At 32.6% G+C, this 12380-nt stretch overlaps 1 protein-coding gene across 2 annotated transcripts in view; it reads left to right on the plus strand.

The window, feature by feature from the left end:
* Nucleotides 1-12380, plus strand: part of LOC117123056 (differentially expressed in FDCP 8 homolog B-like) — a 35979-nt gene that overhangs the window by 5562 nt on the left and 18037 nt on the right. For both annotated transcript variants that reach the window (XM_033268875.1, XM_033268876.1), the window contains exons 4-5: nucleotides 4974-5123; nucleotides 9607-9748. In XM_033268875.1, the coding sequence (XP_033124766.1) occupies nucleotides 4974-5123; nucleotides 9607-9748 (292 nt within the window). The remainder of the gene's footprint in view (nucleotides 1-4973; nucleotides 5124-9606; nucleotides 9749-12380) is intronic.

The raw sequence follows: 12380 nt of genomic DNA on the forward strand, positions 1-12380 counted from the left end.
ATTCAGATTTATTTTATCAATCACATAAAAAATACATGAAATTTGTTTTCCTGAGTTGTAATACACACGTAAAATTCATTAAAATATTAAGTACATAATATCCATTAAGAATATTTTATAAAAACAATTAGTGTTTAAAGATATCACAGATATGTTACATCAAAACTAAATAATATACATGTATAAATATTTAAAAATTTATATAAATTGGACATCACATAATTGATAAAACCAAATAAAACTATTAAAAAGCATATATAAAATTACAGCTAAAGTACCGTCCTGTATTTTTACATTAAAAACTTAGTGAGATATTTTGTGAGATCATATTAAGATAATCGCTAAAATATATCAATTGTAAATATTTTCATGAAATATTGAACATTCTCAACACTTTTTATACTGGGTTAGTTTCAGGTTCAAAGTGGAAAAATAAAATGAATCCCTTTTTTCAAATTTTATATTTAAATATCTGTCTTACCAGATTATTTTTTCCTTGTCAGTGTCTTAGGAAATCCTTTTTTGAAGCATAGTGTCTAATTTTTTTTCCTTCCAGAGCCTGGCTTTCAGTTGGCTGGTAGTCAATTTTTAAATCCTTAGAAGGATGTCCGTATTATTAATAGCCTTTAAAATCTGTAAAATATGAAATTTATTTCAATCTTTCTCATCGGAAATTGTTAACTTATTTGATCCTTATAAATGAAGTAATCAATATTTTAAATTGATTATTGAGCATTTTCCATATTTTACCACAGGAAGTTTAATTCCAATATAATATCCTATACATACTGTATTCATATACAGTATACATATTCATATGGTTTTTATGATTAAAATCGTTATGTACAAAAATCAATTCAGTAAGTCAAAGTCAGCCTAGGCCCATGAATATTTTTAAATCATTAAGAAAAAATGGGTAGAAAAAAAATTATATTCAAATTTAAGTGTGAGAGGGCCATATCTGGTCATCTAGAGGTGCCTAAATCATATTCTTACCTCACCTCCAACCATGGTGGAGTTGAGGTGTCAACTCTCCATCTATAAAAGTCTCTCCCCCCCCCCAACCCCCACCTTCAATCCGCCACTGTCGATCTTCCAGAAATGACTTCCTCCAACTTGGGACCTCGAACTCATGACTTGGTTGTGGAGCATCAACAGTCCCATTCCCAGATATTAAAGATATTAATTGTGTTTTTTTAGTAATATAATAATAATGAATGAATGATTAAAGGCGCAGTGTACATTAAAAGGCAAGGTGTTAAAGAGAGGTAGATGACCTAATGGAAAAATGTAGTTCATTCCAAAGATGTGAAGTAGCTGATATAGATAGTCTTTGGCCATGTTCTTGTGTGAAATTTTAGAAATTCAGGAATATGGTGTTCTTGCAATTAAATATTCTCCATGAATATTGTTTACGAAATGACGTCTTAGATTTTCTTCTAATGTTATATGATTTTCTTTTTCCAATCTCACTCTACATCAACATATTATGAATATAGTCTTTACAATGATGTGCTTCGTATTAGGCATTCTTTGGGGAGGAGGGTATTATTCATATTTCGGATGTAACTAATCATATCTAATTGACAAGCTCTTAACTTGTAGATCTGGGCATGCCCAGTACTTAAGAAAGTCCAAGTTTCTCAGGAAGTCTCGCTGAATTCAATGCAAATGACCTCGAGGCATGATTTATTTTGCCCAAACTTGTGGAGTTTTGCCAGATTTAATTTGCTTCTTGGCTGATACAGTGTATTTTGTAATGTGGGTGTAAAAATTTAATTCATTATGCCTCTTTGTAAAGGGTTCTTGTGTTATAAGCAAAGATGGGCACATCCGGTAAACCAGGTAGAACATATTTTGATTATTTACTAGATTTATTAATTGCCATCTTATTTACTCATTACTGTTATTGGTCATTCTGTTTACATAAGCATTTGTAATACCTGTACTAGGGTATAACATCACCGTTGAGCACGCACTTACAGATCTCAAACCCAGGCGCACACAATATTGGTCAACGTTGGTCATCTGACGCGATTCCATTGAAACAGCAAAGATGTCTTATTAATGGCAATCTACAGACTGCGTCAAATCATCAAACCTTCACACAGATTTAAAAAGGATTCATCAGACGCAGTGTTTACCCGTCTTGAAGAGCTTTATAAATTTGTTTAACTTTTGTTCACTTTTTTTTACGAAAGAGAAATTAAAATTATTATATGATGTTTAAAAAAGACCACTTTTAGTCTTTAAACCAGAATCCATCTGCACTTTGTGTGAGTACATAACAATGCAACGCCTTTTTCTAAGTCTCCGGTGGCCTTCTGAACGGATCGTAGTTGCAAAACGATCTGTTGCATGGTTTTTGTAACATTTGAATGATACTGTATGAAACCAGGCATTTCCGTCTCACTTAGTTACCATGTTATAAGAGGGGTTTTGTAAGGATGTGTAGACACTTTTTATTGTACAGAGTTTTGATTAGATTTACACTTTACACACAAAGATTACCATCCAAAATTTACAATTGTTCTCATGCAGACAGATAACTGTTGTTATTAAGTTATACAGGAATGCAGATTCTTTATTAAGTAGATCATACATATTCAGCAGAGCATTAAGTGCAGAATTTACTGATTATATCTCTTTGTTAAAACAAATAATAGTAAAACTTGATTATACTTTTTTTTTTTATTATTGCAAGGAGGTATAAAAATATACCTCCTTAATTATTGATATTGGTATTTTGTGTCATACTATTTAAAGGGATTGTATTAATTAAAAAGATTGATAATTATCGGAAAAATTATTATGAAAATTAGTTTAGTTTTTGTAAGGAAATTAATCATTATGTGTCATCATAATAGGGAAACATTAGGATTGGTCAATTATATTTTTTATTTCACATTTTTCTTTTATATATGGACTCTTACTTACAGAATGGAATTTTAAACAAGGTTTATGAAAACAGATTTAAAATGAATTAATGATAAATGAAGGAATGATAAAAATTGATAAAATAGAAAAACAGCAAACATGAAAATGAATAAAATTGAAAAAAAAATATTAAAATGTAATTTACAATATAAAAAAAAACCATTTTTTTTTAGTGTTATGCGATTCTGTATGTAGTCTTTCTACATTTGAGGCTTAAGGAGGGAAGTTTTTCTAGTTGTGTGAAAAAAAAAATTGGGTGTTTTTAATAGGATTCAAACCCAGCACCTTCAAGTTGGAAGGCAAACATGTTCACCACCAAACCACACCGTCATCGTCAATAATGCTCAACCTCTGGTAGCCACTTTCTGTACGACTACAGTGACAGATCCAGGAATTCGATATAGAGGGGCCTAGAAAGGCAATTTTATAGATGAAGAGTTCAGGCTACCAAATTTTATGTCTATGGCCGTTCTAGATGAATGGAAATCGCACTCTCAGACTTAAATTTGAATGTATTTTCTTTTTCCCCATTTTTTTTGTATTAAAAATTTCATGGTTTTTTTGGGAGCGGGGATCTGCCCCTTGAATCTGCCTATACATTGTCTATAATCATGTGATAAATTATATGGTGGTCAATAATAATCTATATAAGAATCAGTATTCAAACAGAAGTCAGTATTTATTTAGAATCTAGTTGAATATTTATTTGATCCAAGCTCTCATGTACACAATACTGTCACTTATGGAGATGAATATAATGTGATTATACTTTGTACTGGACCTGTTTGTTATTTGATCTAGGTAGATTATTATTTTTCAACAAAAGAAAAGAATAACAAAACCAATAAAAATGTTATTTCATTATTGAGAGTGGCAATCCATTTAATTTTTGTTTGTCCGATCATTCATTCATTCATTTATTAATTAATTAATTCATTCATTCATTTATTCATTCATTCATTCATTCATTTATTCATTCATTCATTCATTTGTATATTCATTCATTCAATCATTCTTTCATTCATTCGTTCAGTCATTCATTCATTCATTTATCCATCCGTTTATTCATTCATTCTTTGAATTGGTAAAGCAACCCAACACTTAGTGTTCTTGGTTCAAATCTAGATGAGAACAAGATATTGGGGTTTTTTTGAAGAAAAATAACTTCATCTGTTGGAATAATGAGATTTTGGTTAAAATAACTTCATAAAAAGTAGTGTTATTCTCTTCTGAGAGTACATTAGATTGAATAGTTTTAAGAAGGCCATGGTCTTTTGGGAGACATGGATTCCTTATCTTACCTGAAATAATTTAGTCTACTACCTTATTGACTACTGCAAGGGACCGTTTATAATTCTCATCATTTTTGCCAGAGTACAAAACATGTTTTTGGGGAGTGGGGAGTTAACAATGTAGGCATATGGACTCTTTTATGAAAAAGATATTATTGATCTCAAAATGACAAAAATCATCATTTTATTGTGTAATCTTTTGTGGAGTGGGAGAGGGCCACAGAAAAGTGTATTTTGTACTCTTGTAAAAATTATGAAAATAATGGATGACCCCTAACTTCCACAATAATCAATAAATATTTTTGGTACATATTTGATGAGATGCTATACAATATTAAAGTTAATTCACCATGAAAATATCAAAAGAATGTATGACACTGATAATCAGGCATACCCAGGCGAAAACTTGTGTCCAAACAAGGTGCCAATCATTTTATTTTTTATATTAAGTTATGATTATGCTGCCGTACGTTTATGATGTACACCCTCATTGTGTTTCTTTGTATCAGAATTTTATTTCATTCTACATGAACAGCCATCTGAAAGAAATTCACTGCATGAACATAATCATGATTTTATAATTTTAATAGTTTGTAAATTATTCAATAAATCTATCTCATTTTATATCTATTTGAAGAGGAATTGAATTGAAAACTTGGCTAGAATTCCAATTTTCATGCCTGTGCTCGACTTTCCTCAGGAAACTGTCAATGTAGATTTATTTTTTCCCTTGTTGCTTTAAAGGGTTTCTTCGGATACAGTAAGGTAGAGGAGCTAGAACTCGCTATTGAGAACTGTAAAGAGATGGTGCGAAAAAGCGATGAGCACTCTGAACAAAGACGAACACTCGTAAACAAGCTTGTTCAACTTCGAATGAAGCTACTGGAAGTGAAAGTAAGAACTTTGTTTCTATTTTGTGTTGTGTTTACCAGATTTTTGCATGCTAAATGCTTAATTACTTCCGCAAAGGACGTTATTTATTCGCCATTGTTTGTGTTTGTCTGTCTGTCTGTTTGTTTATGTGTTTAGGTACTATTTATTATTATTTATTTATGATTATGCAAAAAAATAATGAATGTATCATAAATTTAGTAGGGTGTTGTGTTAGAATAAATAAAGAATATTAAAAGATTATACAGTAGTCGTAAACACAGATAATATCCTGAAGATCTTGATCTTAATCAATCTAACCCACATTTAAAACAATAGGATTCCAATATAAAAAAAAAAATACCCCAAAAAGTTTGTTTTACATCCAATTCAGTGGCATATCTATAGAAAGTGTGGATGCCCTTCACCCGCTTTTTGAAAAAGTTATGCTCAAGTAGTTAAAAGTCACCTAATATCACCTTATGTTTTTCAACTATCACCCATCTAATTAATCTTCATGTCCCCGTAACACCCTCCCACATGTCGATATTCCTAGATACGCCACAATTCAAGCCACACTCAAAATTAAAGTAGCGCTGTGAGGCCACTCATGCAAGAGTGCTTTATAAATCTGAAGTATTTTTTTTTACATAATAAATTTGGTGACTCTCCCAAGAAATGTAATTGGTATACTGAATCACAGGCAAATAGAACCATAGAGAAATGTATCGTATTTTAAAACTCATTACTTGTGTTTTCATGCTATTATCCATTGTCATAGCTACAATCAGTATTCTCTATCAATGACTTTCCACCAGTAATGGCCCAGTCTGGGGATCAGCTCAAAATATCTTCCATGTTATACTGTAATTATTACAGTATGTTCGTAGGGTGTGTTCAGCTGTCGGCTTGTGTTGTATCTTAAGTAAATGAAAAAACACTTTTTTTCCTGAACCTTTTTTTGGGCTTTTCTCTTTTAACTCTCATTTATGTTCATTTTTTTTATCAAGCTGTTATGCTTGTGACACCTCACCTGATCTACATAGTCCAAAGTAGGATAATATGGAAGTTACCAATATTTGTGATAAATAAAACCATTCCTATTCTTTGCATAAACCCTTAAATTTGCTGACAGGCAGATATTTTATAGGTTTACTTGATCTCTTCTCAAGATTGAACCACCAGACCACACTTTGTTTTCTCATTGATGCTACTACTACAATTATTACAATTGTACATGCATGTTTTCACATGTTTTTCTTGGCAGAAAAAATCATATCATTGCAAAAATTCATATTTCAATATAAATTTGGATTATCAAAAGAGAAATTAACATTGAATATTTTAGAAAAATAAAAAATATGGATTCTCTTATTTTTACCTACAGTAGTTCATATTGTTGAAATATTATTCATCATTATTTCAAGAAAATGCATTAAGGGACCATGTTGGAATAGAATGTATGACCTCAGAATCAATAGTGTCTCTAGGAAGGATATGTGCATGAGGGGGTGGGAAGCTGTTCCCTGTTCAACTGAGGATCTGACAAGTTCTAGCAGGTTTAAACAGGGCTGCGGGACCATTCAGGCCTTGGTCAGGATTCAGAGGTGAAGCACTAGTGCAGGCCTATACAAATTAAGCAATTTTGTGCTATGTTACGGTTACTGACATTTTAGAACTTACTATGACCAAAAATTCTAAAGAAACTCTTTTCTGACAATAATTGGAAATGTCAGATTGTGTACAGACAACTCTTGTTTTCTTGTTGGGAGGAAAAGGCAGATTATAGAACTTGCAAAACTATCTCCTTTTTTTCAAAAAGGACATGCATTTCAATATCATGCAAAAAAAGTTATGGAACATGGTAATGACAGCTGTCTAGTTTAATTTCCTCATAGCTAGTCAAGAGAAAACTCAAATTATGTGGTCATGACAAAATGTCCACATTAAAATGGTGGTTGATGTTTATTCAAACCGTATGTTCACATTAGTAATAGGTAGATTTATAAGGCGCAAATAAACAAGGTCTGTAAACTTCAAAAATATATAATTATATTGTTATGTAATATATTCTGCATATTCTGTTGTAAATACACTATTATTATTACTTGTTACGGGAATTTCCTTTACCAAATTTTGTTTTGTGAAAAACATAGATATTCAATAACATGACATTAATTTTCATCAATAACACATTATTCAGCAGACAATTAGGAATTGGATTCATCAATAAAAATAACATTTTCATCAATAACAAAGATATTCACAAAACCACAGTAATCACCAATATTGACTCGTACAATATTTCTAGCAAAAATTCATTCACCAATAACTGTATGTGCATCGTTTTCATCGATAGCATTCTCCATTATTCATAGAATTAGTCAAATCTTCAATGTCCATGCATCACAAACAAGCCAACAGTAAGATGACAAACAACAAATACTATTAACCATTAACAAAAACATGGCCTTGCCTATGAAAAATAACCCTTTATAGAAACACACAGTAATTAAATTTGTTAAAGAAAAAACATTCATAAAAAATTGAATATACTGCACAAAACCAGCTTGTACTGCGATAACAAATTTGTTTCCTGAGATTTGTAAAGGCATTGGTAAAACAATTACCCACATACCGATAATCAACCTGGCCAAGTAAAACAAATATTTTTCATTTCGATTCAAATTTGCCAAAGTCATGCCTGTTAAGAATTCTTGACCCGAGGTCAACCCTGTAAAGCATTCTTCCTTCATTTTATAAGATTTTGAAAAGGGTTTACTTTTTACATGTCTTTAAACATTTAAAGAAAAATCAACTTTATCACTTTATTTAGATTCTCTATGTGCCAAGGGGCTTAACGCCCAGGACCCCACCCTGGCTCTACCCCTATACCCTGCTGGGACCTGATGGTCCCGGATATTTTTAGATCACCTATTAGACAACTTTGCCCTCCCCACAGGCATAGTTTTAGTTGTGGTGGTAATTTATCATATATGTAATATACTTTGTTCACCACCCGTTTCCCCCCCCCCCACCTTCTAAGCAGATGTGTCCTGCTTTTGAACATAATTTCCTGCTGCTTATTAGGTCGTCTTGTCACAGTTGTTAATGTTAAATCTGAGAGTGCAATTTCCGGCCATCGCCATCTAGAGATGCCATAATCACAAATTTTCTTACCTTAGCCCCAACCATTGTGGGGCTGGGAAGTGGCATATCTGGAAGTCTTGCAATGGGGGTGCTGATGGGGGTGAAGTGGAAGAGGGCCGGATGATCGTTTGAGGGGTGCTAATTCGCAAAATATGTCAATTTTAGGTGATTTTTAACTACTTTGACCGTGATTTTTTTTTAAGGGTAATAATTTTTTGGAGGGGTGTGCACCCCCCTTGTGCACCCCTAAGTACGCCACTGGGGCTGAGGTGGGATACATCCTTCATCTGTGAAAGTACCTCCCCGGGCCCCTCTATTTTAAATTCCTGGATCCACCACTGTAAATGTCTTCAGTATGCAATGCAGTATGCATATAGTTTTTTAAATCTATGATCAAAGAAAATCATCACTGAAGATTGAATTGTATGATCAGAGTCTGAACTCCGTGGTCTGAAAGGAGTTTGATAACATAATATTATTTGATATTTTTAAACAAACAATTCAATGATAAAATTTTGGGAGGGTGCTCCCAGATTGTTTCATAGACATTTTATTTTTTTTAAATTTAAAAGTTTTGTTTTGTTTTATTTTAATTAAATTTATATGATGTACACAAGAAGTGAATTTTGTTTAAAACATTTTAGTATTGCCACATAACTGTTGTAACTAAAGACCTAGGCTGTTTGAAAAACAATTTCAAAAGATCACCATCTTTTAGCATTTAACGTTGTTAATGCCTCAAGGAAGAACACATTGTTGTACACCACTCATAGGCCTACATATACTTAAGTATTACAGGAAGTAAGTATGGTATATCCATGGTATATCAGACAGGTCTATCAATACCACAAAGTATTATGCCTTCAAGATCTAAAGTAGCTAGGGATCAGCTCGTCAAATCTAACGTATCTTGCAAAGCTCTATTGGAAACATCTGAGAATTTATGGTAAACATGTGTTTGCTCTCTAATTTTTCAGTGCATGGCATATTTTTCAATGTTTTACTTTAAATATTTCTTTGACCAAAGCATTAAAATTTCTGTCAGATTAAAAACCATCTCATTTTTTCAAATGAAGCCCTGATAGCTTCTTGTAAGGTTTTATTGATTTTTTAAAATGCAATGTCATGTTGTTTTTTTACAAATAGCTATTGTTAAATTTCTCTTTATTTTCAAAACACTTCATTATAAAGAAGATTGCATGAGAGCAATTAGTTCACTGACACTGAAGATGGCAGATGTACTGCTGAAACATGTATGTTTTTTTCAATAAATGTTTTTATAAGCTAGGTTTGCCTACACGGTATTGAGCTTTAAAACTGCTGTGGCGTTTTTAAGATTTTTGATTTGTTTTTGCAGTTTCCAGAAGAGGACAGTCCAGATATTAAGGTGATTGTGGGCCATAGATTTCGGAGAAAGCACGGCAGAGGTGTCAACCATCAGTGTGAAAGTTGCAACTCACTGATATGGCGAATGTTACAGTCATGGTACCGATGTATAGGTGAGATATGATAACTTATTCTAAAGCAGATGATGTATTTATTTTTAATTTGTTTTTGTTTTCGTACATTCAAAAGTTATGTGGGCCGGTATCCAGGGGGGTTTCATGGTTCTAGCAAACCCACCTTTTCCAGCAAACCCCCTTTTTTTCAGGAGAACCCCATCCCTTTGAATTTCCAGTACGAGTCCTAAAACCCAACTAATGCACTGCAGACCCACCCAGACTCATAGAGAATGTTTTGCTGCAGACTTTTTTCAAACATAACTGCTTTTATAGCATTATTTAGACCCATAAAACACAAAAATCATCTGGCTTTGGGGGTTTCGCTGACCCCACCGGGGCTTTCCCCTGTACCCCTTGCCTAAAGAACCCCTCCCCCCGTATTAATCTGAAGCTAGGCACTCACTATGCTGACAGAAACAACCAAATTATGTTGTGAGGATAGCTTGATGGTTTAATAGATTGCTCTTATCATCTTTTTAAGAGATTAATAAAATGCCTTGTACAAGGGATAACCAAAGTATGATTCGAACCCCAAACCTTAAGATTGCAGCCAATGACTATAATGTACTTATCACAAAAATTCCCCCCTCCCTTTTGGACATCTCTGGATCCGCCCCTGTACACTACCAAGTTTCGTGGGAAAAGTTATATGATTTGTCTATAAATGGGCATGATGATGTCGATTTAAACCCATATATGGGCAAAATCCACAAATTTGTTGCTAAGACGGAGTGTGGGCAGAGGCGCATTAACTGTAGTCACATGTTTAATGTGAATGGGTGTGTCTAACTAATGTCATTTAATCATGTCATACAATGGAGAGCCCTTCATATTTGCCAATGTAAAGACATAGAAAAGAATCCATAAGATAACAACATGCTTAAAATAACATGTGTAAATAACTACCATATTATTTACTATAAATCGCAAACATTTAACTACCATACAGGTAAAATATCCAATGAATCCAATCCTATCCAATCCAATTCAAACTAAGAATTCGTTTCGTTTCTTTTTATTTGGTACTCATAAAGTATACAATTAAGGTTCATAACATGTCTCTATGCAGAACGCAGTGATGTTAGGTGTTTATGAGCAATAAAAGTTGTTGTTTGAAAATTGTTCTAAATTTAGTGTCATTTAACTCATCAGAAAACAGAATGACCTTTTAAACATGATCATTAAACTTAAGCTTGTCTAGAATTTTTAAATAGTATATAGACATCTTTATATTTTATGGCACTTTAGTACATTCCAATTTGGTTTTTTTGTTTATTTTTGTTGGTTCTGTTTGACACAGTAGCTTGTTACTGGTATGTGCCTCTGTAAGAAAAGCACATATTGGCACATGAATAAATTAAAAAGAAATATTACAATATTTTTAATCATCAGGGAGTATTTATATGAACTTCAAACCATTATCTAATTATTTTATTCCAACTGTATCTCTCTTTTTTTAGAAATTTTTCTTTATTATTTCATGTCCAAAATGTAGGACAGCAGGTTTGATAATGCTAGTGCAACAAATGTATTAGAAATGTTAGGCTGCATTAGTTGGCATTAGTCATCGGTTTCTTCATTAGCAGTGTCATCGCTGTCTGTCGCTGATCACTATGCTCAATTAAGGCAGCCTGCTGTAGATTTTATTTTTAAGCTGTAATCAGCTGACCTGACAACCGGCATTTCTCAGTAGATTAGAGAAAACATTTATAATGTGGATGACTGTACAGTCTTGTTGATGCTGATAGAATCCCTTCCAATTGTGGGGTGGGGTTTCTATGTGTTTCAAATTGGAGAGCTTTATAACAGCATCAATAACTGTTTTATCTTTATTTTTATAATCATTTTCATAGTAATTATTATTATCACCATTATTATCAATTTGAGGGGGTCAAAATAATCAGCATTTTGTTTGATGGTTGTCCTTCATGGTTCAAATACATAAATAATTAAATAAATAATTCATTACTGGGGTTTAATGTTATCATCATCATTATAATTATCATCATGGTCATCATCATCACCACCAATACCATCATCATCAACCATCATCCTCATTATCATTATAATCATCATCATAATCATGATACAGTCCCTTGATAAAGTCCACTGTGTGGATTAAAGCTTGAGCTAGTTAATGCTATAGCATCGAGGTATTAAAGTAAACACTATAATATCTCTATGGTTATAGTTAGTCTTTAATGAAGTGCTGAGATTTGTCATTTCTTATATTGGTCTATAGCAAACTAATGTGACTATAACTTTTATTTATCATAATTATCTTATAAGTTATTTTGATGTTTAATTACCATGTCGTGTTATCTACTGCTTTGCATTATATTTAACAAAGGAGCCATTAGCTACAGAGACACCTGCCATCACTTCCTCTATTACATATCAATGCCACATTTTCTGAAAGAAAATGAATACTCAGCGCAATATTAATGATCATAGAATTGCGTAGGAAAGATGAATTCAGGTAGTGGTATTGTGGGACGGTTGAGGTGCATCCTGATATTAACCTTTGCTTCCTGTTTGTGAACTTTAACCTCTCTGCAGCCTTAGGGACATCCTTTGTTGCCATCTGCCTTTTCTTTTATTAATCTTGCCTTAATCATAATAATCACAG

Source organism: Anneissia japonica, unplaced genomic scaffold (assembly GCF_011630105.1).
Source record: "Anneissia japonica isolate Jap-2015-1 unplaced genomic scaffold, ASM1163010v1 scaffold2999_len715162_cov194, whole genome shotgun sequence".
Classification (NCBI taxonomy): Eukaryota; Metazoa; Echinodermata; class Crinoidea; order Comatulida; family Comatulidae; genus Anneissia; species Anneissia japonica.